Source organism: Phyllopteryx taeniolatus, chromosome 3, assembly GCF_024500385.1.
Source record: "Phyllopteryx taeniolatus isolate TA_2022b chromosome 3, UOR_Ptae_1.2, whole genome shotgun sequence".
In the NCBI taxonomy this organism is placed as follows: domain Eukaryota; kingdom Metazoa; phylum Chordata; class Actinopteri; order Syngnathiformes; family Syngnathidae; genus Phyllopteryx; species Phyllopteryx taeniolatus.
The window spans coordinates 30,126,722-30,153,026 of NC_084504.1; the positions used below are offsets into that span (position 1 = coordinate 30,126,722).

Here is a 26,305-nt window from a genome sequence, read left to right on the forward strand (position 1 = left end):
AGTCTATAGGGGCTGTTTACATGGTTTCTGGGATTTGCCATTTCTCAATTTTACTTTAATCTCAGCGTCCAAAGTTTCAAAAATAAACGTACAAATTACACCGACAAAGTACGATTTAGTACATTCATTTAATATTTTTTCAGAACAACAAAGGCAGGGTGTATTGTATTTCGAGCGGTTTTCGTCCAACAGTAAGTCTTCTGTGGAATCCTGCGTTTCAAACACGGGTCAAAATACACTTTCCAGTTGCGCTACATTCAAACAAATATGAACACAGAACATTTTACATTACAAGAGATTAACATTTGTATTCGACTTTGGGTTCGGATGTTGCTACGTAAAAGTGCCATGATGAACACAAGTGCTCTGTGACGTGACAGAGCACAGAAAAAATAAGTTCTAAACAAGTGTCTTAATTAGGCCACTGATCTTTACCACTACTAGTTTGTCAACTAGCACTGACCAATAAGTGCTCTTGATATTTCAACGACTTAAGAAATGCATTCATTGCAGGAGTTGTAAATTATACAGTGCAAACTTTACTACAAAGGCCTACAGTACTGATTTGAGATACTGAATGGGAGTTTTGTGCAAAAATGAACATTGTAGATATCATTGTACTTGGTGTTCAATACCATGTCTTGCAGCAGGTTGGAGGACCATGTTACAAGCGACATTACTTAATGCGCAGCACAAACATATGGAGTAGTGTCCCGTATGGTTGGGTAATAAACATATAATGGAGTTTATTCCTAACATGTATACAGAAAGGTCATTATGCCATATGGAATGGACACATCCAGTAAGTTAATTCCGTTTTCAGCAGAGACAGGACAGCGACTTAAAACAATGGAAACGTACTATAGACACAGCCAAGCATGATCAGCTTGAATTCAAACAGACAAGAAAAATGAGACAAATGTGAGGTAGGCAAGAAAACAAATGCTTGACCACCCAGCTTTCTTTTTGTAGATGGCCGTACCGAAACGATTGAGAACAAGAAAAACCAAGTCCAGGAATGCTAGTGAGATCTAAATTGAGATGATTAAAGCAACAACTCTGCTGACATAAATAGCAATTGCAAGACACTTGTGTCATTTAAAGAATAAACTGTGATTGGAGAAAACAAAAGTATGTAAACGGGTAACAAAAATCAGAAATTTTGGTTTTCCGCAGAGCAGCAGCCCCATAAATGACAATTGCGTACAGTACTTGCCGTTACTGTGCCAATGTGAACAGCTTCCATTTTCAAGCATAAGCGTTTGATGTCAGTGCAGTTAAAGTCTGCTCAGGGTTAGGCACAAAACACTTGGGTGGGTTCAAGGAAAGGTTGTGGTTTGCATCCTTTGCATGCCTGGCACTTCTCTCTGCTCATTTTGGGAAATGCAAGAATCAAAAGAGCCACCGTTGCGTCATCACCCACGAAACTTTGAAGCGGTTTTTTCAAGGTAGAAAGAGTTGCATAATGTAGCTTGAGAAAGGAGTTTGGTGCAGACCTGCAGTCCAGCTGCAGCGCTGGTGTCATCAGGGCTTTTCCTGTGGGGCTTTGAGGTGAAAGGGCGCACAGACAAAAGGGTCAACAGCGTGGACGCCGGCTGCATGGCTCACATGCTGCGAGGTCATCGTTCCCTCAAAGTGGCGGGAATATTTGGTTAGAGCTTGCGGGCGGAAGGGATGCGGGGCGATCTGTCCCGACACGCCTTGTTCGGGGATTGCAGCTGCCCCTTGAGGGTTTGGAGGTGTTGCGGCCTCTTTTCGTTTCGCAAACGGAGCCTGGGAGAACACGTCCGGCTGCTCCTGGGCTGCGAACGGGCCGCTCGGAAATGGCGCGTTGGCGAACACGTCGCCCGCTTCTTGCTGTGTGAGGCGAAAAGGTGCTTTTGAGAAGACGTCTGCACTGGCTGCCTCGGGATCAAGCTGGGAATGATTGTGGGCAACGGGGGCGGGTGCAGGCGGATGGAAGGTCACGGCAGATGACGCCTCACAGGAAGCTGGCGTCGAGCGGAGGCTGGGCTGAGCCCCGTGTTCTTCGTCTTCGTCGGAGTCGAGCAGCAGTGGTCTGGAGCCGCTGCAGTCGTGGACAGAAGTCTGACCTTCAGGTGTAGTCCCGAAATTCTGTTGCGCTTCTTGACGGGCTTCTTTTTCCTGGTCTTCATCACTGGAGTGAACACATCCCTCGTTTGCTGTAGAATCTCCAACAGATTCCGCCTCATGTCCTTCTTGGCCAAGCACCGAGTAGCCGTTCCTCTCCAGTTGCACATCTGTATCATAAAGCAGAAGAGGAGAATAAGTTCATTTGTCCATCCAATGTCAGTCACACATACAGGATAAGCACCTCTTACAAAGCGAGGACGTTTCATGACACGAAAACACGCACATTCTACTACATTCATCATCACAACATGGCGCAGCCTTGTTTCCACAACTTGCTCTCCACAGTTCAAATGGATGGGAGCAGAGGGAGTCGGTGGAAAGGAGGAGGGGGGCCTTGACAGCAGAGGGAGGCGCAGTTAGACAAGACGAGCACGGACGAGCGCACGGTCAGTCTTACCTCACCAGCGTCGACAGCGGCTGTTAACAGGCGGCTCTCACCAAGCAGTTAAAGGGAAACTCTACCTGATTTGTTATTTCTCTTCACCAAGACTGAAACCATAAGATTAAACAAGTGCCGTTTGTGTTCACTTCCAACAGTTGTTTGGCAATTGTGAGCAATAACATTGACTCGCAGTTGTGTCGGTGTGTGTGACACAACTGATTATTTGCCATGACAGAGAACAATGTTACTCTTCAATTTGCTCGCATAGAGATAATGTCCATTTCTTATTTCATGAGAGCGCTCTTATCACAAAGCTACTGTACATCTAAAAAAAACAAAACAAACAAACATCGTAATGGAAAGATGTGCACTGGAGACATTGATCCACTGTGATGTTTTAAACCAAAAATGTCACACAGAAGAGACAGGCAAAAAAAAGTTCACATCATCAACATTTATACACAAATGGACTCCGGTCCATCTGTCCCTTAACATTTTACATATATCACATGTATACATTCACTTTAAAGCACTAAAAAGAGTCATGACAGATGTGATGCATTTACATTTTAAATAAACATTTAAAAATTGATTTCACGACAAAAACAAAACAAAAAAAAGGTTAATAATGTCCATGTTTTGATTGTTTTCTGAACAAGAGGAACGCTGTATCGGTCAAGTGACTTTCCAGTTTAAGATTAAGCAGTTATTTGGCGGCCTATGGAAAGGGGGTTAAGTTGGGCTGGGGGATTCCTGTGATGACGCCAGTTCTAGGCAAGCATCCAACAGGAGAGCGCGGCTTCACACATGAACGAACATATTCACTGAGGTTCACCGAGGTGTCTTTCTTCTTCGTTTGACGAGGATGTGACAAGTTGTCTTGACTGTATTTGAAAACAACTGCAACTCCTCATGACAGTGCATCACTTCATTATTCTACCACTTTGGCTTCCCTATTTTACTAAGTCACATTTGAAATAGACCACATTGACAAAAGACAAGAGACGCACCTCTGCAATTATACTTGAATCTTGGAAATATTTTCATACGCTTTCAGTGTATGAAAGCGACTGCACAACAACCCATAGCCGTTTGAAAAACCGGTCAGGGCACATATTTTCTCACTCAGTGGGTCAGTCCGGGTACTTGTTTACCCAGTTAGGAGGCTACCTGCAAGTTTATTGTGGAAGTTTTGTTTTGAGAGAATTTTCACCCTTTTGGTCACGAGTGGTTTCAAATAAAGCTTCAACCCTCAAGACACACACACACAAAAAGGGAAAGCAAAGCAGCAAAGAGCAGTGCATCATGAAATGGAAGTACACCACCATGGCCGCACGTTAAGTGAGCGATTATGGGGGAAAAGCATGAGGAAGGCCATGGTGTAGCCATGTTAGTGGCAGAAGATATGCTTGAGCATTGATGGGAACGTTAGCAGAGCTTTATGCAAACAGCCGATCAGGCCTAAGGTGAACAAGTCTATGCCGAGTCCTCTCTTTCACCTATATAAGATGCTACATTTTCCAAATCTCTAACCCTCCTCCCCTGTCCCAAAGTTAGGGTTGCAAACTGCCCCCTCGACCTTTCCCACCCCCTCTAGAGGTCGATGAGCTGATCCACCAGTAGAAGGGAGCGGGCCAAGTTGGGAAGGCTGGACTCTGAACTGCCACTGTTGTTGCGCGAGTGACCACCTAAAACATGTCAGAGAAAGAAAGAGAGAGACGAGACACAGAGATGTACATGGAAGAGCCGAGGGAGATGAGCCATAAGAATAAGTCATAAGAAACGAGATTGTGTGGAGAAAAGAAATAAGAGGGAGGAGTGAAGGAGGATGAAGGGGGGGGATGGGTCAGAGCAGAGGGGTGCACGAACGGGGGCAGGACAAGAGAAAGAAGCAGAGAGTGAGCTGGGATCATCTTAACATGGCTGCATCATCACAGGGGAGAGAGTAAGGGAGCGCCAATCTAACATGGGGAGACATTCGAGGTAAAAACGACACGAGCCAAACCCCTGCAGGCTGGAGTATCACATATTCCAATGTGAGCGCTTGACTGGCAAGACTTCCCACAACGGAAAGTCACAGAGGGAGTGGGGCTATGCTTGGGAGAGGGACTCAGAATCTGTCCTGCTGACAGCAGATGCGAGTGCTCATCTCGGGAGTCTGTTCTTCTTACCTTGGTTTGAGGTTTTCGAGATCAGCACGGGAATAGGGTCAAACTCGTCATTATTCCCTTTCCCTCCTTGCGACATTTGGAAAGGAGAGTCTGCAGTGAAGGAAGAGGACGTGAAGGAAAGGCAGATGTGAGGCGAAAGCTGTTAGTTCAGCCATAGCACAAGGCAATGAAAAAAGAGGGGCAGGGAGATTAAAATCATAAATGTGCCATTGCAGGCTATCTTTGGGTTCTTTCACAAGTGTGTGAGTGAAACTATGTCGATCTGTGCATCATTTATTCTTTCCATTTATAATTGGCAATCAAAAAGATAAATAAATTAAAATAATCAAAGTGACTGTTATTTGTTTTTTTAATCCAACACAAAAACAAAAATGCCAGATTTTACATATTTTAATTATAAACTCAGATCAAAAATACAGAATAGAAAAAAAGAGCCACAGGACTGAATTTGATTTTAATATTTAATTGGTCCTGTCCACATAAGCATTAAAAAAAAAAAAAAAAAAAAAAAAAAAAAAAGATACTGAAGCTTGTTAGCCACCGCAATCACTCTGGACCAAGACCACGACCCATCAAATTATTCATCAGCCATAATATATCAAGGACGAACCATGCTTGAAGCGTTATTGTAATGGCTTCATGCATTAAGTCTGACACGGAAGATATGCTTTCACCACTGTTCGTCTGTCCGATCACATTGTTTCCAACACATTCATGTCCACACTATATGTGGAAGACAGTGGAAAAGGATGCTACAGCGGAGCGGCGGCAGGACGAAGAGGGACGGTCAGAGGAAACGTGAAATACGCGCGAGTCACAATTAATAATTTGTTTCCAACCTCATACGTTGCTCATTAATATTAAATTAATTATTTCTAAAAACTGTCATTATTTGTCAGAAAATGTTTACATTTTTATTTCTTAAACAAATGTTTGGGCCTTAAAACAGGTTTTGACCTTTGTTTCGTTATACAATAATATTAACAATAATAATGAGTACAACAACAACAACAATAATAATAAAAATAATGTACTTCTTTATCTTACAAAGGTTTGAACTTTGAGCGTGTTTAAACATGAGAGAAATGTGAGAAATTGTTAATGGTGAGGTTTACAGCCTTAAAACACAGTATAACAATTGTAAAAAATAAAGTTTCCTATTTCGCGGATTTCACCTATCGCGGGTTCTTTTTGGAACGTAACCCCCGCGATAAACGAGGGAACACTGCAGTCAGTTTTTCATTTTCCCATTGCCAATTGGAAATGGAAAGAACAAATAATTGAGACACAGTCATTGGCTGTGTCTTCATGCGTCAGCGTTACGTATTTTGTGTTAGATAACAACAGTACAATAACAAAAATTACGCTGCTTTCCTAGGAAGAAAGCTGTCCAAAAAGTTCAGCGAAAGTGGAAGGGCTTACCAGCAGCTGCCTGGGCAGGCTGTAGCTCCTCCAGGCAGGATGCAGAGCAGGAGTCAAGAGGTGCAGAGGGGCGATAGGAGGAAGTATGAGCAGAAACATTCTGGTTTCCGTGAGGAGAAGAATGAGATAGAAGAGGGCAGCCCAGCAGAGAGTCCTCTCCAGTTAAAGAGTCTGAGTCACAATAAGAACGCAAACTTATAGTGAGAAGGGGTCAAAGTAAAAGAGTAAGCCCGGTGACAGCCTAAGCAGCAGAAAGCATTTGACAAGGAAGACAGTTGACAATCTAGCATGAATTAATCAAATGCTAGTTCAAATGCATCAGTTACAAAAATATGTTTAATTTGTGCCTTGAGGTTTCATCGTATACATATTTGCTCAGGCAACAGATTGTAGTGGGCTGTTTTAGCTTTAAAAAAACCCAAAACAAAATAAAAACATTTACATAATGGGTTGACATGAAAACAATGGAGGAGTTGTCTTAATATTACAGTGGTTAACTTGCATGAGAGCTAACATTATATGTGCAGTAAATAAATGTTTTATGATGGCAATAATTTGACCCTGAAACTGGTTATTTCAATTTCATATGGACATGCTGGAAAGATTAATGTTTGAGCTGAAAGTTTCTACTCTACTACATTAGTACTTCCAATCCAAGGAACATCAAGTGAGATTCAATCAAACTGGCCCCATGAACAGAAAGACGTGAAAGATAATCATATTCTATGCTGTTGACTCTCCTATACTGAGCCCTACATCGCTAACCTGGCATGCTGGCAGAGTTGAGCTCCGACTGGGCCGAGTGCTGCTGGGCTTGAGGGGCTTCCAACCCAGGAATCAGTGAATCCACACACACCTCTGTCTTTGCTACACAAACATAACAGGAGAATGCAAGAAAGACAACTATTTCCTTCCCTGAGGCATCATGCTGAGGTTGTAACCACATGACAGAAAGTGAGGGAGGGCAACAGAAATATGCATGCAAAGTGGCCATTTTCCAGTAAGACTGGGAACAAAAACAAAGATGGTACCAGCATTTGTGCTCAGAGGCTCAGCCAGGGTTAAGAGGTCAGGGTGCAGTAGAGAAGTTTCGTGAGACTTCTGTCCATGATCAATCAAGTTGTCTGAGAGAGACGATTGAGGGACAAATAGAAACATGGCGGGGGACAGAAAAGAGCAATAGGAGGAGTTTCCAAAAGAAGCATAAACAGAACAGCAAATATCGACATTGAAGTAATGTTAGTGTTCCATCTGATCGAAAACCAAGGAAGATTAAAAGTATAAATTGGTAGTATTTTATTGTAACACATGCCGTGAGTATTTATGAAAGGCTGCATACCCTCATCTAATTTGTTAGTCACGTAGTTCCAGCGAATACAGCAACACGCTCCAAATTAAAATATTGCCATCAGTATGAAACCAACCAGGCAAAGACAAGCTCAGGAAATCATCAGCATGCGGTCAGCTGAACAAACAACACTGAGCAGAGAGGCGCCATGCCGAACCTAACAACTCATGACAGTCTTTTGAGTTTTTCAGTTTCTCTAGGCAAACACAGCTTGCATCGACTCTTAAGAGAAATGACATATATAGGATCTTGAAATGTGGCCCATGCGTAAAGCAAAACTCTCACAGCAGCCCATACTTACAGGAAACTACAATGGCAAAAATTGGGGAGTAGGGGAGTCTTAGAGAAGGAATGTGTTGGCTCAGAAAATGGCACAGCAGATGTGACCCTTTACCCGTTTCTCTATAGGAAAGAGCACTGTTGAAAAGCTAATGCTAACATCAGAAAGTGAAAATACTGTTCATCGAATTGTGTAATTATGCACATATTGGCCCCAACATTTGGTACACTTGTGAGGAGATGCAATACAGGGGCTGTATAAGTCATTGTAAAGATAATAATGCTGAGTTTTGAGAGGATTTCATTTAACAATATACTGCATTTAATGTTGTAATTTTAATTTGGAATAGTGTAGAATTGCATTGTATCATACATACACTGTCAGACAGTAATTTATAAAACATTTTGATGACCTTGATGCAGGTGTAACTCATGTCTGGTGGAAAATGTGAACATTTCATAAATACATTTTCTGGATTATGGCCAGTGTCAGCTGTTTTGACAGCAGAGAAAGTCAAAATGCTCATGCGCCTCTCAAAGAGAGACAGCTTCCATAAAGGCGATTAAACGCACCCTGATTATGCAATAGCTTCAAGATCACAACACTACATACCATACAAAAAAGAAAAAATAAACCGCGCTGCACAAGAGCTTAGAGGTGTTTGTTTCCAATAGAATTCAAGGCAAAAAGTGGACAAAAGACTCAGTGACTGAGGTCATTGGTTTGTAAGCGCAGTCCTCCAGCAGTAAGGAAATCCAATTAACAAAGGAGTGTTTGTCCTCACCGTACTGAGTGGCAGCAAAAGCACAGATCTGCAAATGAGATGCGATCTAGCTGTAGGCCAAAGACCCTATTCATGGAAACTGACAAGGACTCACTGTGCGACTACTAACTTATGTCAATAAAGATAGGCTTCTGAAACGAGCAGCTGTAATTTTGATGTTGGCAAACGTCCTTAAATAAAGTACAAGGAATGATTATTCATTCATCTTCCATTCCGCTTATCCTCACTAGGGTCGCGGGTGTGCTGGAGCCTGTCACAGCAATCTTCGGGCGGGAGGCGGGGTACACCCTGAACTGGTCGCCAGCCAATCGCAGAGGAATGATTATGCGCACTGGATATTATAGGATCTCCCATTTACACATTGAATAAAGATGTAGATGCATGTCAACAACAAGAGTCCAAGAAACGTTTACCTGCAAATGAACTGAGGCCGTGAATAAGATTGTCACCCCTGGGCTTCTCCTCTGGTGCAGCAGCTGTGCTCAAACAAACACAAAAAGTTTTTGGATTCAACAACTCTCTCACATTTGTCTGTGTGTTAATATACAGCACATACAATATTGCACTTACTTTCAGCTAGCTTTGCAAAGTCTTTGTTAAGCAGCTCCTCAGCAGTTAGCTTGGAGAAGTTATCGTCACCAAAGGGGTTCCAACTGGGCTGAGTGTTGGTTGTAATACGGGCAGACTGAGTGTCAGCGTCAGCTGGGTGATATACAGTCTGCTGGGATGAGCATGGGGAGCCAGAAGGAGTTGTGCTGGCTGATCTACAGATCATACATAAGAAAGCGGTTACAGTACATTTTACTTCTGTGGTCTTTGGTTTAGGCGTGTATGCAAACATAGTGTATGAAATGAGCGATTCTTCTTCAGCAAGATTCTGCAGGATGTAAAAGGATTGCTTTTACTCCATCGTGGGTCGTGTCATCTGAATAGACTTTCTATAGCGGCGCCATGAAAGGACAGTCACTCCTCACATCACTGAGGGGGGCTCATTCTGCTCACTTGGACTTGTTGAGGCCGGCCTCGGCCGCGGCGGCCTGCAGTAGCTGGGTGGACTTGCTGACGGGAACCCCGAAGATGGCGCTGTGAGTGATGTCGCTTAGGATGCGTCTGTGGCCACTCTTGGCCGCCATCTTCGGTGATGATGGGGGTGTTAGGGAGCCGACTTTGTGAAGCGCCCTTGCAGTTGCCTGTGGGGGACAATGGGGCATGTTAGCATGAAATGTATTTGCACAACGTTGAACAAAAGAAAACCAACTAACAATTCCCAGTAAGGATGAGTGATAGAAGAGATCAGAATAAAAGATTGATCATGTCTTTCTGCCACCTCCTCCCAATGAAAGCCAAACACAACACACAATGCTTAGACACCCCTTTAAAGACGACAATGAGAGGATCCACATAACAGAAAAATGTACCTTAAGCTTGTCCATTTCAGAGTTAATCAAGAGTAAGTAAATGGATTGATTTCAGATAGAGAGCGCAATAAAGACGAGGCACTTACAATGCCATGTTGAATAAAATTATGCCTGACGATTTCTGTATTCCCAAAGCCACACAGCAAGAAAATAAATAAAAAAATAAAAAAAGAAGAAGTAGATTGGAATTGTGAAAGTCAGCTAATAATTAGCTCTGTCGGTTAAGAGCAGCAGATGGCACTATTTAACAGGATGTTACCACATCTGGGTCAGCAGCTGGTCCACTGACGGAACACTCGGGGATGGGAGTCAGACGGAGAGCTGGGCTTTCATGGACCTCATGCTGCTGCTGGTGTTGCAGTGTGAGAGTAGGAAAACCAGGCTGAGATTTGAACTGCAGCAGAGTGGGCGCCACACAGTGACAGTATGCTGCACTTGGTGGTAAATGCTCAATGCCAGATGGTTCAAAACCAGAATACCACCACATTTTGGTCACATTTTTCCATTAATTTATTTCTATTTCTAGAAAATGTTTGATATTTCTGACTACAGACATTGGATATCAAAGGCATGGGGCACAGATGGAGACAGTCAAATGCACATCCCGAGAAACTGTGGGACTGTGTCTGCAATTTGATGCCTTATTAGATACAACTCGATTATTAATACTGTGCATTACTGCTCGAGATTGACTGGAAACATGAACCATCGATCAAGAGTGAAAGGAAAGTGCCAGTTATTACAGTTTTGTTTGTATGGACTCTTAACCTCAGACCTTTTTAGGCCTACAGTGCAGCCTCACTGCATTTTATTTCTTAATCTCTCGCCGGGATACCTACCTGCTGGTTATTCTGTGGGTGTAAGAAAGCGGAAGGCTGCTGCTGTTTCATGAGGAGCTGCTGAGGTTGCAGTGTGACCTGAGGCTGAATGTTGGTGGTCTGCATTGCGGGAGTCTGTTGAGCAGTCTGGACGGCACCTGGAGCTGAAGGTGGGACATTGCTACCAACACCTAGAGGATAGAATCATAAACAACACAAAAACAACAACAAAAATAAACTATCAAATCATAGCTCCCTATGGTAAGTCCAATGCTAAAGTGTATTGATCCCCCATAAAAAAAGACCCCTGGCTTTAACTGTGACATGCAGTCGGATCAAAGAGCTACTACCTATGGCCTGGGGCGCTCCGGCAGCAACGTTGGGCCTCTTGCGTGGGGTCAGAGCTGCTTGTATGGGAAGAATGCCTGATATAGGCTGCGGTTGAGTCTGGCCAGCCTTAGGCCTTTGTCGAGGTGCTATTGAGGTTTCAGTGGTAGGAATGGGGTCTGTGATCCTGATGGAAGGGAAGGAGATGTTGAAATATATTTTTGAGGAAAACATCCAGCATTTTGGCTCGTCTCTCACCTGGCTTTGGTTTGACTCTTTTTGACCACTGCTTCACTGGCTTTGATAGGCTCGGAAAGTTTTACAGGAATGGACGAATTCTAGAAAGATAAGATGAAATGAAATTAGAAAATCTGTGTCTAATTGGGGCAGTCAAACAAAAAAAAAAGTAGCAATTCTTATATCTGAAATACTATAAAGTAGATCAAGTCAAAACTACAGGACACTGAAGAGAAATTGAGATTTTTAGGTATTTTTACAGGCCATTTAGGTACCCAAGATAAAGTGAAGGAAAACACAGCAGTCAGCAGTTTTTATTTGGCTGGAAACTAGAATGTGCTGACATATAGGAAGCTGTGGTCCAAGACAGAAACTAATTTATTTCTGTCACTCTGAACTTACATGTAAATTTGGAACCGGACACTCTCGTCGATTCAGATTAAAGGCAAAGTAAGATACTTGATAGATGTCTGGCCTCTTGTCGGGGTCCGGTTCCAGCATATATCCTGAAAAATCCACATCGGGGATCTTGAACTTTGAGTAACATAAATATTCCCATCCACAATTGTAGAGAAATGGGATATACACATATTTGAAGGGATGGGACTTCGCCATGAATTTGTATCACTCTGATACACCACGGATTTTTAGGCCACTGTGGGTTATTACAGTAGCTATAGCATAAACTAAGTACCGTATTTTCACCACCATAAGGCCCACTTAAAAGTCTTAAATTTTTTCCAAAATGGACGGGGTGCCTTATAATGCGGGTGCGCCTTGTGTGTGCACAGAGTTCCAAAATCTATAAATGTTGTTGTGTGATGAGCGCTCCGCTTGATTGACTAGGAGCATTTCCCGCCGACACGCTGCTTATACAGACGAAAAGCGGCTGTGGCTGAGGACACCATGCGGCCGTTAAAGGGGGAAGGGTGCGCATGAAGGAGGACGTTAAAGGTAGGTATATAGCGCCGGTATGTGGATTGTGCAAAACAACATCGGTTTGGCTAAGGACCCCCAAAAATGGCACCTACGAAGACACACGCTTACGTAGCAGTTTAAACTGCAAGCTATCAGTTACGCGGAGGAACATGGGAATCGAGCAGCCGCGAGAGAATTCAAGATCAATGAATCCATGGTTCGCAAGTGGAGGGAGCAGGAAAACGAGCTTCGCCAAGTCAAGAAGACGAAGCTGAGTTTCTGCGGAAACAAGGCGAGGTGGCCCGAGTTGGAAGACCAACTCGAGCAATGGATTAAGGAGCAAAGAACAGCCCGGAGAAACGTCTCTACAGTCACCATTCAACTGAGTGCAATAACTCGGAGCTCGCCATCATTCCGGGAGGCTTGACGAAGGAACTCCAACCGCTGGACATCGGTGTAAAGTGAAGTTGCGAGCGGCGTAGGAATGATGGATGACAGATGGCGAACCCATCTTTACTAAAGACTAGGAGGCAGCGCCGGGCAAGTTACGCCACAATTTGTAAATGGATTGTGGATGCTTGGGTTAACATACAGGAAGTCCTCGAGTCACGACGTACTCGACCTACGACGTTTCGACTTTACGACGCCCCGTGCTTCGTCCGCCATTTTGTCTCCAGCACCATAGTGTTTCTGCTTAGCTCGTGCATAGTGCTTGTCTGTGTTTGTGTGCCCGGAGTATCTTTGCCTTTTTCACACTCTCAACAGTAATGCTAAGTACAGCATCTTATTTTTTTATTTTAATGCATTTTCGTTTCTTTATACGAAGTGTTAACCTTTCCTGCTACGGTCACCTGACCGTGGTCGGGAGACGGAGGGGAGACGCCTTCTCCAGTGCCGAGGTTGCCCTCCTCGCGGTCAACTCACTTCCCTCGTTGCACAGCTGAGCTGGGTGGGGGCAACAATAAATGCATGACGCACCGATTTGGTGCTTTAATGGCTTTATTAGCTCCTCTGCACATTCAACGTCAACGGGTCCTGCGCTAATCGCTACTCTTCCCCGGTGGCCGTCACTACACTTGCTACTATACACACTCGCACCTGCGCGCACTCCTTCCTCCTTCACAGTCCCGTCTCACTCACAGATCGACGCGCACGCCCACACACACTGAGCTTGCTGTCACAATCATGTGGGACAATACCCGTAACAGAAGTATTTCGACGTAAATTTCAACTTTAACGGTGAAATCCGACTTGCGCGGAAATTCGGGTTACGTCGCCAGCGTAGGAACGGAACTCGTTCGTAAATCGAGGACTTCCTGTATCTGCTTGCACTGTTGGTCGAGGTTTTGTAAGAGCCGGCATCATTTCTGAGGAGCCGCACGACAACGAGACTGACTCAGACAATGACGAGAGGGAACCTGCCGTGTTTGATGGAGAACTTGCCCAGCTGTTCATGTGGGATATAGAACATGAGGACTTTGATGGATTTGTGGATGAGGATTGATCAAAAAACAACATGAGTACATTGTTAAATACGTCAATAAAGTACAACCAAACTCAGTTTTGCTCCCGCTGCCTTTTTAAAAACATTGTTTTAGCGTGCATGCATGCTACCGTATGTTTTGAGCTAGTGTATGTTTTACTATGCCTGCGCCCAATAATACGGTGCACCTTATGTATGTGTTAAATACAGAAATAAACCCCGTAACTGAGACTGCGCCTTTTAATACGGTGCGCCTTATGGTCGTGAAAATAAGGTAAGTATATGCATTATGATAGGCAACGTACTGTAAAACCGACATAATTTACACATAGTATACAGAAAAGCTAGGGAATCAAGTAGTAAGATTAATGCTGCTTACTGATGAGACAGTGCATATCGTGGGAGTAGCGTGAATTGTCTGGAATAGTGAAACTGCCATCACAGATAGCAACTTGGCTCTCCCCAAATGGAAGTGTGAAGTAGCATAGTTTATACAGTAGGCATCCCATAGCCTGTACACAAAATTGCAAAAACAAGTGTTAATGTAGCTCAGTGTACACTTATGCACTAATATTATTATGTGAACCAAACACCTCACCCATATATCTGCCTTTGTTGTGATAACTTTACCACCATAGAGGTTGACCATCTCAGGAGCGCGGTATGATAAAGTCGTGTACCTGGTGTAAAGAGCCACACACGTCATTATCTAAATGGAATCACAACAAGTGTAAAGGCAAACGGCACAGAAAACCAACTTTTTGATTTCCTCCTCAATGACAGGTACACCGTCTGTCTGTGGGTTTTGGAAGTGATTTGTAGCACTTCCAAAGTCACACAGCACATAATGTCCCTGGTCATGCAGAAGAATATTTTCCACCTAACACAGTGAGGGGGAAAACATCGATTAAGTGCAATTCTGTTACGCACAAACACAGAATAAATTAACCTTTGAATCTTACTACTTGCCTTGAGGTCCCTATGAATGATTGGAGTCTTGCACTGGTGCAGACGAGCAACAGCCTCACACGTGTCACAAAAGATCTGCAACACCTCTGCCTCTGTGAAGCCACTCTGTAAGCGCTGGTTCATTAGGTTGACCACCTGTCCACCTACAAAACAATGATGACATATGCTGCAACACCTGCTGCCAAGATAACACTCTACCTCAATCTGAGGTTACTTCCTTTGATGTCACCAAATTGTTCAGTTTATGCTTTGGTTAAATGCTAAAACCAGGACTGAACCGATGAATCAATCTATAGAAACAAAAAAGGGTAGACAAATATACCTCGACAGAAATCCATTAAGATTAGGACCTCCCACACATCACCAGCACCAACTGCAGCTATGCTGGAATCCAGGAAGCCAACTATGTTTTTGTGGCCCACAAGGTCCCGCTATGTCAATAAACACAGACAAGGAAACAGTGGAAAAAAGATACTGTTGCAAGGTTAAGACAAAGAAAAGTATGTTCATGTTTGTATATCTTATCTGTAAAAATGCTGGTAAATTAGTGGAAAACCTTGTCATACTCGTGATGACACACAGGATGTGACTGAACTGCTTATTTATTTTTACTGACATTGAGGAGGAGTCTGCTTTGTGAAATGGCATTAACTCTGCTTGAAGGGCAAATGCCAATATAACATGTTTATGAGAATTTACAAAACACAGTACCACCGATTAAGCCCCCCCCCTCTGTCACTGCCTCTAGTTTAAACAAATTATTTGAATGTTCTCACAAAGGCTTTGTTCTAAACCAATTTTATTGAGCACATAATGCCAAAGGAGGTGAGAAGACGGCTATACTATGACTTCATGAAAAGCCCCCCAAAAATACACTTGAATTTCTGCAATTTTTTTTTTTACTCACCATAATCTGTATCTCCAGTTTGCAGATTTGTAGATCATGCTCATTGTTAACATACATCCGCTTAAGAGCGCAACGTTGGCCCGGATTCGTTCGCACCAAAAAAACAATGGCAAAACCTCCTGCCAAGAGATGGAACGATGAGAGATCAACAACTATTCAGTGGAAGTGGAGCTCACAGAACATTTGGACCATGTTAAATGACACTGAAATGTTTTTCATTGTAGTATTCACCAAAGTAAACATAATGCTGTGACTGTTCACAGGGGCTAAGAACGACATCTAGTACTGACATGGACCTACTCAGCCCATTAAAGAAATGAGTGACGTATATAAGGAGTCAGCAGTGACACTGATTCAAGAAATCGATTGAAATTAGAGGAGCGGGCGCTGTCGTGTTTGTGACAACGTGATGTTGTCATTATCACCGAGGCAGCATCGGAAATGTCAACGCCTGTAATGACAGGATCCTCGTTAGAGGTACTCGCGTTCAATAGGATCTCTGGAAACATTAATAGACAGTGATCTGAGCATGGTCTTTGCATACCAAATACGTCTGCAGGGACATGATCCAAAACAATGACATGTCGTGACACAGTTTGCAAAGGTTATAATGATTGATTAACTGCCTGTCAAGAATTCTGTGCACAACTGAAACAAAATGCAGTGCCTTTTACCTGCAATATCTTGATAGTAATGATACCTGATAATTCTGGTCACTAAATTGCGAAACTGTCACACTGCTTCTTTCATCACTCTTCATCGCTTTTCTTTCGTGTTATTTTGTAAGAAAAAAAACAACAACAGATAAATCAGTGACTTTAATAGAGAATGTATCTCTTTGACAACTCAATATTAATCTGCATGAGATCCTAAATCCCCATCTTGCGTGTATGTGTGTGTTCCCTGACAGTTCAGACATTTTAAGACCTGCTGTCTAATCTGAGATGGCTGTAAGAAATTAGAAGGATTAGCAGGCTTCTTGAGCACCATTTGGCCCTGGTCTACTCTCTTGGGAGACAGTGCCAACAGAATAACTGTAAGTACAGCTACAAATAGCTAGTGCCCAGTGACGTAACCAACTGTCAGGATTATTCTCCACTGGGTTATGGATACGCACACAACAAAATGCTCACGAAAATGCACACTTTGGGCACAGCCATGAAAAGCGCAATGTTTGGTCCCACTCGTCATCCCGGTAATGGACGCGGTTTGAGAATGTTCCACATCTTTACAACTAATTTACTGCAAGGTTACATGGCGATGATGAAACAAGATCCAAGACGCATTGTCCTGTCCACTGAAGACAGATGAGCTCGGGGGCCTCCAGTGTTTTCTTTACAGAGTTCGAGCTGAGTGAGTGATTTCGCTTGACAGATGAGGGAGTAAATCATTGGAGCCTTGTGTAATGTACACCATCATCGCAAGGCGGGAGATAAAACACTGGCATGTGTGTCCAAAGAGGGACAAAAAACTGACTACTCTTACTTTAAAGTGTGAAGCCTTTTTGTTGCATACTGCTCAAATAGTCTATAAAGGCAGAACACTATGTGCATAAACAGACCTTTTACCAACCATGTTTCACATCACAAGCAATAAATTAAGGAAAGCAAATATGATCTGATGGAAAAAAACTAATAAAAAGTAGAAATTAGTTATTCTATTGTCCTCCATTTTCTGTTAATTGAATTTAAATTGCTCCTTGCAACTGTGGTTTTCCATGACATTACTTTGGTGTATCTTTGTATTGCTGCTGTCTGTGGTCAGATGACCAGACCATTCATAAAGTGACCAGACAGCTGGAGTCCTGCCAAAACACTGATAAATTAATCAGTCTTTTTAACTCCATTATTCAGTAGGCCTCTTGGCCAACACAACAGGGCTGACTCTCATTGGGGTAATGAAAAACACCAACCCTGTTTAACTGTGTGGTAAAACATCAGGAAATTGTCTTCATTTAAATGAATCTTATCCAACAATATTATTATAACTATTTGGATCACCCTGCAGCAAAACCGTATGCATGATTGTGCAAGCACGAAAACGTTAGAGCCCGAGATGGTTATGCTTACAGTAGTTTGTGTTACCGATGTCTCAGCACGTCTTTGACACTTTATAATACGTTAGTTACTCCCAGCCTTCAGGTAAAATGTGCAACCAGGAAATTCAGTGGAGCATTATTTTTTTTTGTCTTAATTTGAAGACTAACAAGACAATTGTACATATGCAAAGACGAATGAAAACAGATGAGCATTGCACAAACAATGGTTAATATTTCCTATGCACCAAAAGATGGTCATGCATGAATAGACAAACAAAACTATATCAAAGACGCAAGTTAGCCTACATCTCCCATTGCCCCGAGTTAATAATCACGCTCTTGCACAGCTGTTCAAACCGAAAAAAACCCAAAACATTTCAATATAAACCTGCCTTGCTATGGGACACAAGGGATTAGCAAATTAATCCTGCTTCTCACCGGTGTGCCAATTAAATGCTTTGAATGTGGTTCAAGTGAACGTAAATCAACACAAGAGAAAGCACGCCCATTCGTTCACCTTCAGCCACGATCTCTTCGACGGTCACTTGATGTCGGCCAATGCTGAAGACCCGGCCGATAAAGCTGCCTCCGCCGCCGGAGCCGCCGCTTCCTCCGCCGGCTCCCGGACCAGGCCCCGAGCTCACCAGCTCCCGGCGTGAGTCAAAAAATTTCTTCATTCCCACAAGGTATTATTAAAAGCGACAATTCCAATATCCAGGAGTATAAAAGCTACAAAGAAAAGTTCGTCGATGGTCGAGCTGGTGGCTGTGAATTTGCTGGCTTGTGGTGTATGACAGCGGCTAGCAAGATGCTAGCCGACGACTTGGACTTCAAAGTCTCCCCCCCCCCCCCCAACCCCCCCAAAAGAAAGACTGGGCAGCGTTTCCTGGCTAACTCATGGCCCGAAAACAAGGCAGGACCAGACGCCCAGTGTCTTAAGCAGTGTTTGAAACGCTGAAATACTCTTCGACTCTCCACTCCAAGTAGCGGCTGCTGGATGCCTGTCCGGAGGAACGGTCGTTAGCTCACCTATGCGGCTAAGCTAACCACCAAGGTGCGATGACAGCTGCATAGACGGGCAGCCAGGTAGCTCCGGTCCGAACAACCCAAAGGAGCTTATCATACATTCCCACAATAAGCATATAACCTAAAATATCACATCACGCAAACAAACAAAAAAAATAATAATCTATACACTTCTCTCCTGTCTGTATCGCCAGCAAATGTCGTTTCTCGCGCTGTCGATGCTGCATAAGTCCAGTGAGCTTTATCAAACAATTTATTAACACAGCTAACCGAGCTACAACACACAGGACCTGAGCGGAAGTGCGGCATCATTTTTATCAATGTGATTGGTTAATGCCAGCGAAGATTACCAACAGTTTTGTCCAAACCCCGCCCCAGCCGGAACTATAGAGTGCCCCTTTCAAAATAAACTGACTCACAGTTGAGATTCACTACTAGCCTTTTTTTTTTATTCAAAACTTCTACTACTACTACTACTACTACTACTAATAATAATAATTATACTAATAATAATACTTTTGTATTTTTTTCAATGGCCAGTTTGGAAAACTAAATGCAACAGTATTTGAATGCTTGAATGCTTGTGTAAACCAACTGTAAGTGGCGGGAAATAAAAACTGTAGTAAATTCACAATGCAATTTATTATTATAAAGCGTATACATCATTCTCAGTTAGTTACTAGACATTGTTTGTCAACCTTTATTGAGCCAAGGCACATATTTTACATTAGAAAATCTAAACCATGGCACACCATCAAAAAAAGAAGAAAAAGTTACAAACAATGTGTATAGGCTACTGAAATACTGAAAATCTCCTCATTAATCTGGACTTTTTCTATTCTGTTCTATTCTATCTATCTATCTATCTATCTATCTATCTATCTATCTATCTATCTATCTATCTATCTATCTATCTATCTATCTATCTATCTATCTATCTATCTATCAATTAATTTAATAGTAATAAAAGTAAGTTGAAGTTTTCCAATGATTCGCATCGTAAATGGCAGTAATCTAATAAATAAAAGTACTGTACAGTCCTGTGTAGTGGGTACTGCAATTTACTATTACTGTGTATGGGTTATTTGGTTCAATTGGTATATGTAATGTGAAAATTGTCCCTCTAGAGACCGCTGTTTACCCGCTAAATCCAACTTTTTTTTTTGTATATATTATTATAATTTTTTTTAAAGAAATATATTTATGTTAACGCGCAGACTAGAGCTCACATGAGTAACCGCTATTCATTATCAAATGCATGACTTGTTCCGTTGCATTCAAGTGTTTAGTCGAACTCTATATACAGGTTTTATATTTATAACTGTAACTGTAAGACATTAAAACGGTGAGATATCTTTCTGCATGTTCATCTAATTCATTTTGGGGAGGTTTGACGCAGTTTTATTTATTTACAGCTCTTCTGGCGCAACCTTCACACGAATGTACGCTGTCAATTTTAAACGTGCTGACCAGTTTGTTTAAATAATTGTGCAATTAAACTACAATGCTGTTCGTGCTCCAGTGATGAATGACACACAATACAGTACTTTCATACGTACAATATTCTATGATGTACGGTCTCTCTGTTGAAACATTAACGAAAGTTAAACACACGGTTCTCATTTTGTGTGGTCCCCTGAGAATAAAATCATAGAATCTTACATGTACGGCAGATGTGGGAAGTCTGGGTCAAGAAGGTCAACAGTCCGAATGCACTTTACTAATGGTTCCTGTTACTTTAATATTAAACAGTATTTGTGACTCTGTGTGGTATTCTATCCACATAAATTAAACCCCCACAGACACTTCTCAAACCCCTCCTGTGGGAAAATAGATTTGTCTTTTTTCCTGTTTGCTCACACAATCATAAAATTGTCAAGATTGGACTTAGTACTTACGTACTTTAGACATGCCATTTGGTCTGGAGTCTTATTTGTTTGTAAATAATCCTTTCAATAATTCACGTTCTTCTAAATAGAACTGGCAATTAACAATGGTAACTCATGACTAAGCTTTTGTTATGCTTTCATTTTGCCTGTTTCACTGTGACAAAGTGAAGATGAATAGCAAAAAGTTTCCCCTTCTACTTCATGGCAACACCCAAGATATTGTTTGCTGTATTCATCACTCTTTTAATACGGTCCTTATTTGGTAAAGTATTCGATCCTCTATAAACACCTTCTCCAAGGAGCTACTTTTGCAGAGCCATTTAGCTTTCCATTTGGGATATGCAATCCAATTTATCGACACACTGGTTAGATGTGTGCCCATACCGTAGCGAGAACCACCACAGGTTTTGAGAACTTGGGTAGGTGTTTATACACTCGCTGACCACTTGATTAGGTACAATCTAATGAGGGCAAAAATAAATAAATAAATAAATAAATACAATAAAATTAAATAGAATTTAAAAAAAGCTGTATTTTAGCAATGTGTTTATTATTGTGGTTTTGGTCTCACCATTGCAGATTGCAAAATCAATAATAACTCAAATTTCCTTACTGTTCCAGGGTTACAATGCAGCTGGAGACAATCTGACTTAGGATATGACATAATACTGTTCAGTACATATTTTAGGGCTGTCAGAGTACTTCCTGCTGTGTAAAATTGAATAAATTATTATGCTGTAACCATCCATCCACCCATCCATCTATTTTCTTCTGCTTATCCGAGGTCGGGTTGCAGGGGCAGTAGCTTTAGCAGGAAAGCCCAGACTTCTCTCTCCCCAGGCACTTCCTCCAGCTCTTCCGAGAGGACCCCGAGGCGTTCCCAGGCCAACCGAGAGATGTAGTCTCGCCAGCGTTTCCTGGGTCGTCCCCGGGGTCGTTCCCGGAATACTTTACCAGGGAGGCGTCATAGAGGCATCCTAATCAGATGCCCGAGCCACCTCATCTGGCTCCTCTCGACGCGGAGGAGCAGCGGCTCTACTCTGAGCCCCTCCTGGGTGACCAAGCTTCTCACCCAATCTCTAAGGGAGAGCCCGGACACCCTGCGGAGGAAACTCATTTCGGCCGCTTGTTCTTTCTTCTTTCTGGTCACGACTCACAGCTCGTGACCATAGGTGAGGGTAGGAACGTAGATCAACCAGTAAATGGAGAGCTTCGCCTTTCGGCTTAGCTCCTTCTTTACCACAAAGGACCGATACAAAGTCTGCATCACTGCAGACGATGCACCGATCCGCCTGTCGCTCTCCCGTTGCATTCTTCCCTCACTCGTGAACAAGACCCCAAGATACTTGAACTGACTGAGGACCATAGTCCCAGATTTGTAGGTGCTGATTCTCATCCCAGCCGCTTCACATTCGGCTGCGTGAAAGTTGGAGATCACGGCCTGATGAAGCCAACAGAATCACATCATCTGCAAAAAGCAAAGATGCAATAATGAGGCCACCAAACTGGACCCCCTGGACTTGCGCCTAGAAATTCTGTCCATAAAAGTTATAAACAGAATCGGTGACATTGGGCAGCCTTGGCGGAGTCCAACCCTCACCGGAAACGAGTCCGACTTGCTGCCGGATATGCTGACCAAACTCTGACTCCGGTCGTACAGGGACCGAACAGCCCGTATCAGAGGGTTCGGTACCCCATACTCCCGAAGGAACCCCCCACAGGACTTCCCGAGGGACACTGTCAAACGCCTTCTCCAAGTCCACAAAACACATGTAGACTGGTAGGGTGAACTCGCATGCACCCTCGAGGACCCTGCTGAGGGTGAAGAGCTGGTCCACTGTTCCACGGCCAGGACGAAAACCACACTGCTCCTCCTGAATCTGAGATTCGACTTCCTGACGGACCCTCTTCTCCATCAGCCCTGAATAGACCTTACCAGGGAGGCTGAGGAATGTGATCCCTTGTAGTTGGAACACACCCTCCGTTCCCCCTTCTTAAAAAGGCGTTCCCAGCAGACCCTCACAATACGTTTGGGCCTGCGAGGTCGGACTGGCATCTTCCCCCACCACCGGAGCCAACTCACCACCAGGTGGTGATCAGTTGACAGCTCCGCCCCCCTCTTCACCCGAGTGTCCAAGACATGTGGCCGCAAGTCCGATGACACGACCACAAAGTCGATCATTGAACTGCGACCTACGGTGTCCTGGTGCCAAGTGCACGTGTGGACACCCTTCTGCTTGAACATGGTGTTCGTTATGGACAATCCGTGGTGAGCACAGAAGTCCAATAACAGAAGACCGCTCGGGTTCTGATTGGGGGGGCCGTTCCTCCCAATCACGCCCTTCCAGGTCTCACTCTCATTGCCCACGTGAGCATTGAAGTCCCCCAGCAGAACGATGGAGACCCCAGCGGGAGCGCTCTCCAGCACCCCCTCCAAGGACTCTAAAAATGGTGGGTACTCTGAACTGCTGTTTGGTGCATAGGCACAAACAACAGTCAGTACCCGTCCCCCCACCCGAAGGTGGAGGGAGGCTACCCTCTCGGCGCCGAGCCGGGTGGCAATAAGTATACCCACACATGCTCGGTGTCTCTCAAGAACCAGTTTCTGTAGCCGGGGATCGGCTCGCCAAGGTCCCTGCCTTTGACCACCGCCCAGCTCACACTGCACCTGATCCCTATATATGGCCCCTCCCACAGGTGGTAAGCTCATGGGAAGGGGGATCCACGTTTCCCTTTCGGGCTGTGCTCAGGCGCTCGCCTTCGAGCCCCACCTCCAGGCCTGGCTCCAAAGGGGGGCCGGGCCTCGGTGATCCGCGTCCGGGTAAGGGATACCTAAATCCATTGTGTTCGTAATCGGGGTTTTTGGAGGTGTGCTTTGTCTGATCCCTCACCTCGGACCTATTTGCCATGGGTGACCCTACCAGGGGCATGAAGCCCCAGACAACTTCGCTCCAAGGATCATTGGGACCCACAAACCCCTCCACCACGATAAGGTGACGGCTCAAGGAGGGGTTATGTTGTAAAATTATTATTTTTTGGTAACATTTCATTATTTTTTTTTTTAAGTGTATGCCTACACACTGTACAGTATGGGAAGTAGCGCGCTGATAAAATAAACATTAAACCAAATACTCCTCCCTCGTTCAGCTTTGGGTTAATTAAAAGCTCTATAATTGTGATGTACGGTATCACTTACTGCACGTCTGACATCCATGCATGCATGCAGCATTTGTATCTCTCTAACATGAAGAGATTTACAGGTAAAGCGAGACGACCTCCACAAAATATTTGTGGATTGGAATCACGTTGTACCTTCGGTCAAAAGTTGCCAACATATCGATAAGCACTGCAAATGCCGATGGCGATTTGGTGATGTTTCGCACAATTGACTGTGAGTGCCTTCCACCAGGCTCCTTTCTTGTCGTATGGAAAACAATGTAAACATGATTGTGATCATGTTTTCTGTTTCTTAGTGGGAATTCATTCATTCATTCATCTTCCATTCCGCTTATCCTCAGTAGGGTCGCGGGCATGCTGGAGCCTATCCCAGCTATCTTCGGGCAAGAGGCTGGGTACACCCTGAACTGGTCGCCAGCCAATCGCAGGGCTTAGTGGGAATTGAACTTGATAATTATCTTAAAAAAAATAATAATAATTGTCGCTGGAGCGGTTGGAAAAGTAAATATAAATATAGCCACCAAATTACAAAGTTGTCAACAGTGACTGTGCTTTCGTAAACTAGCTCATCTCTGCTCCCAGGCATATTGTTAGTGGAAGCAGTGCACATCAATGAATGACAAAGGATAAATATTGAATTTAATTCAGTCGAAGTGGTTAAGTTCTTTTCTATTAATCAAATCATGAATATTTAGGTTTAAGTGTTCAAAACAAATTTCCTTGGCATTTAGGAAGGAAAGGAACACGGTACCTGCTGTGAAACATGGACTTACTGTATTTTTTGGGTTATGTTGTAGATTTTTCTTTGTTAATGGAATGGTATCGACGTTTTTTCCCATGTGTGTAACTGTGTTTTTTTTTTTAAACGCTTGCCAAAGATCACTAAAGCTCCCATTGTTTCCAGGGCCACTTTTTGCCAAGATGGCTGTCAGATTGGTTCCTACCTAGTGAGTGGCAAGCGGCTGTTACAGTGATGTTGGATTTGTGTCTAAAATCTTTGAAATGCTTTCTGGTCCTTGCTTTCCTGCAATTGACTTTCTGCTCCTTCTCCCCTCATTGCAAACAACAGTGCACAAAATTGAGAGCAGATTTCCCTTTTGGATCTGAAGTTTGGCCATGATGCGTGCAAGCTTCTTGTCATGCCTCATGGCTTGCCAACAAAAGTTAACGTTCTCTTCATTTCAATCTCGATGTCCTCCTTCAATATAGCACATAATCTGAAGTTCTTACTGTTAAGGTGATGAAAAATAATAAAAGCAATAAAACTTCATGAAACTTTGTGGCGAGGTGAAGACCTGGGCCAAGTAAGAACCTATTAGAATTTTTGGCAGATCTACAGAATCTGCCTATTTAGACAATGAATATTTAAGGAAATATCACACAGACCTCGAGACATGAGATCTGCTCTCTGCTGGTGACCTTCTGTGTATTCGTGTGCCTGCACGTTCACCTGTTCTTACATTCAAGGAACAAATACCGTACGTGTGCTTGTGATGTGAGAACGTGCCACCTCTCACAGGTGTGATATAAACAGGCAGCTGCCCCGTCTGCATCAGACGATGCAACAGCAGCATGTGCATCCGTCCTCTCATTGTTCGCCATCAGGGGATGTTGACCTGGTGACAAATAGTTCACCTGCCTGCGACGGTGGCAATATTATCTGATGGCACCCATGGCAACTACTGATCAATGTTTTTGGAGAGCTGGAAAGAACTGAAAGTGAAACTAAACTAATGTCAGGACTTCTAAATTCTTCCACACCAAACTCACCAAAGCATGTGTTTATACAGTAAACCTTGCTTTGTACACTGGGCACAGACATGCTGAAGCAGAAAATAGCCTTCCCTAAACTATAAGTAAAATGTACAAAATGTCTTGGTAAAATAATGTGTTTTGGCGCCTCACTATAATGAATAAATAAACCTCAAATGTCTGGCTATATGTACAGTATATGGTAATATGAAGAGATCTTTTCCAAAACGCTATGAAGTCATTTGGATTATTCTAAGAAAAAGTACAGTATTTACCCAGACCTACGGTATTTTTACTATAAAACATATTTCCCCCCCCCCCCCCCCCCCCCCCCTGTTAGAACATGTCATTGGTTCAGTCTGAACAAGTTCAACAAAAGAGTCTGTACACAGTACAAAGGCATAGCAGGATTTTTTTGTGTGTGTAAGCGTCTATCTTGTTTTGGAGAAAAGCTCTTCATATACTAAGATTTGAAATATGAGGAAATGCAAAGAGACAAGAAGAAACTATGGAAACTCCTGTTTCTATTAGTAAAACAAGACCAGTGCTGACATTTTATTTTTTTGGAAGAAAATTAATGTCACATGTACAACATGAGAGTACATTTTGTATACTTTTACAGTGGAGCTCATGACATGACACTTTTATATTTTAGACACTGACGACTTTTGTACTTTGACTCTTTTTTTCATCTATAAATGATCTCTATTATCATTCCCATGAACCTCAAATGTCCTTGTCAGAACTTGCTGTTTTTTCACATTCAGAACCTGACTATTTTGCCATTTCAAACGAGGCAATGGCA

General features: G+C 43.2%; 1 protein-coding gene across 9 annotated transcripts; it reads right to left on the reverse strand.

The window, feature by feature from the left end:
* Positions 1-109: 109 nt before the first annotated feature.
* On the reverse strand, positions 110-18,992 carry LOC133475525 (AP2-associated protein kinase 1-like). Of its 9 annotated transcripts, none has more exons than XM_061768496.1 (20): positions 18,174-18,992; positions 15,619-15,737; positions 15,034-15,142; positions 14,712-14,854; positions 14,501-14,622; positions 14,341-14,422; positions 14,122-14,254; positions 11,744-11,847; positions 11,363-11,442; positions 11,128-11,291; positions 10,799-10,968; positions 10,219-10,305; positions 9,544-9,731; positions 9,112-9,305; positions 8,955-9,017; positions 7,161-7,253; positions 6,895-6,996; positions 6,130-6,300; positions 4,708-4,797; positions 110-2,261 (listed from the first exon to the last, which is right to left on the reverse strand). In XM_061768496.1, exons 1-20 carry the CDS (start codon positions 18,331-18,333, stop codon positions 1,525-1,527), a joined length of 3,111 nt encoding a protein of 1,036 aa, XP_061624480.1. In that variant the 5' UTR covers positions 18,334-18,992; the 3' UTR covers positions 110-1,524. The 9 variants fall into 9 exon arrangements, with proteins under 9 accessions (XP_061624480.1, XP_061624479.1, XP_061624481.1 ...); XM_061768495.1 differs by having other exon boundaries at positions 10,219-10,308; XM_061768504.1 differs by lacking the exon at positions 110-2,261 and adding an exon at positions 2,976-4,224 and having other exon boundaries at positions 10,219-10,308.
* Between the last annotated feature and the right edge of the window lie 7,313 nt (positions 18,993-26,305).

What these genes read in the sequence shown, in the direction of transcription:
- LOC133475525 (XM_061768495.1), bottom strand. Translation starts at nt 18,333, where the DNA reads ATGAAGAAATTTTTTGACTCACGCCGGGAGCTGGTGAGCTCGGGGCCT. An exon ending in AACTGGAGATACAGATTATG is followed by an intron (nt 15,143 to 15,618) that starts GTGAGTAAAAAA and finishes TTATTGACATAG; the next exon opens with CGGGACCTTGTGGGCCACAA. An exon ending in CTCGAAAACCTCAAACCAAG is followed by an intron (nt 2,262 to 4,707) that starts GTAAGAAGAACA and finishes TTTATGATACAG; the next exon opens with ATGTGCAACTGGAGAGGAAC.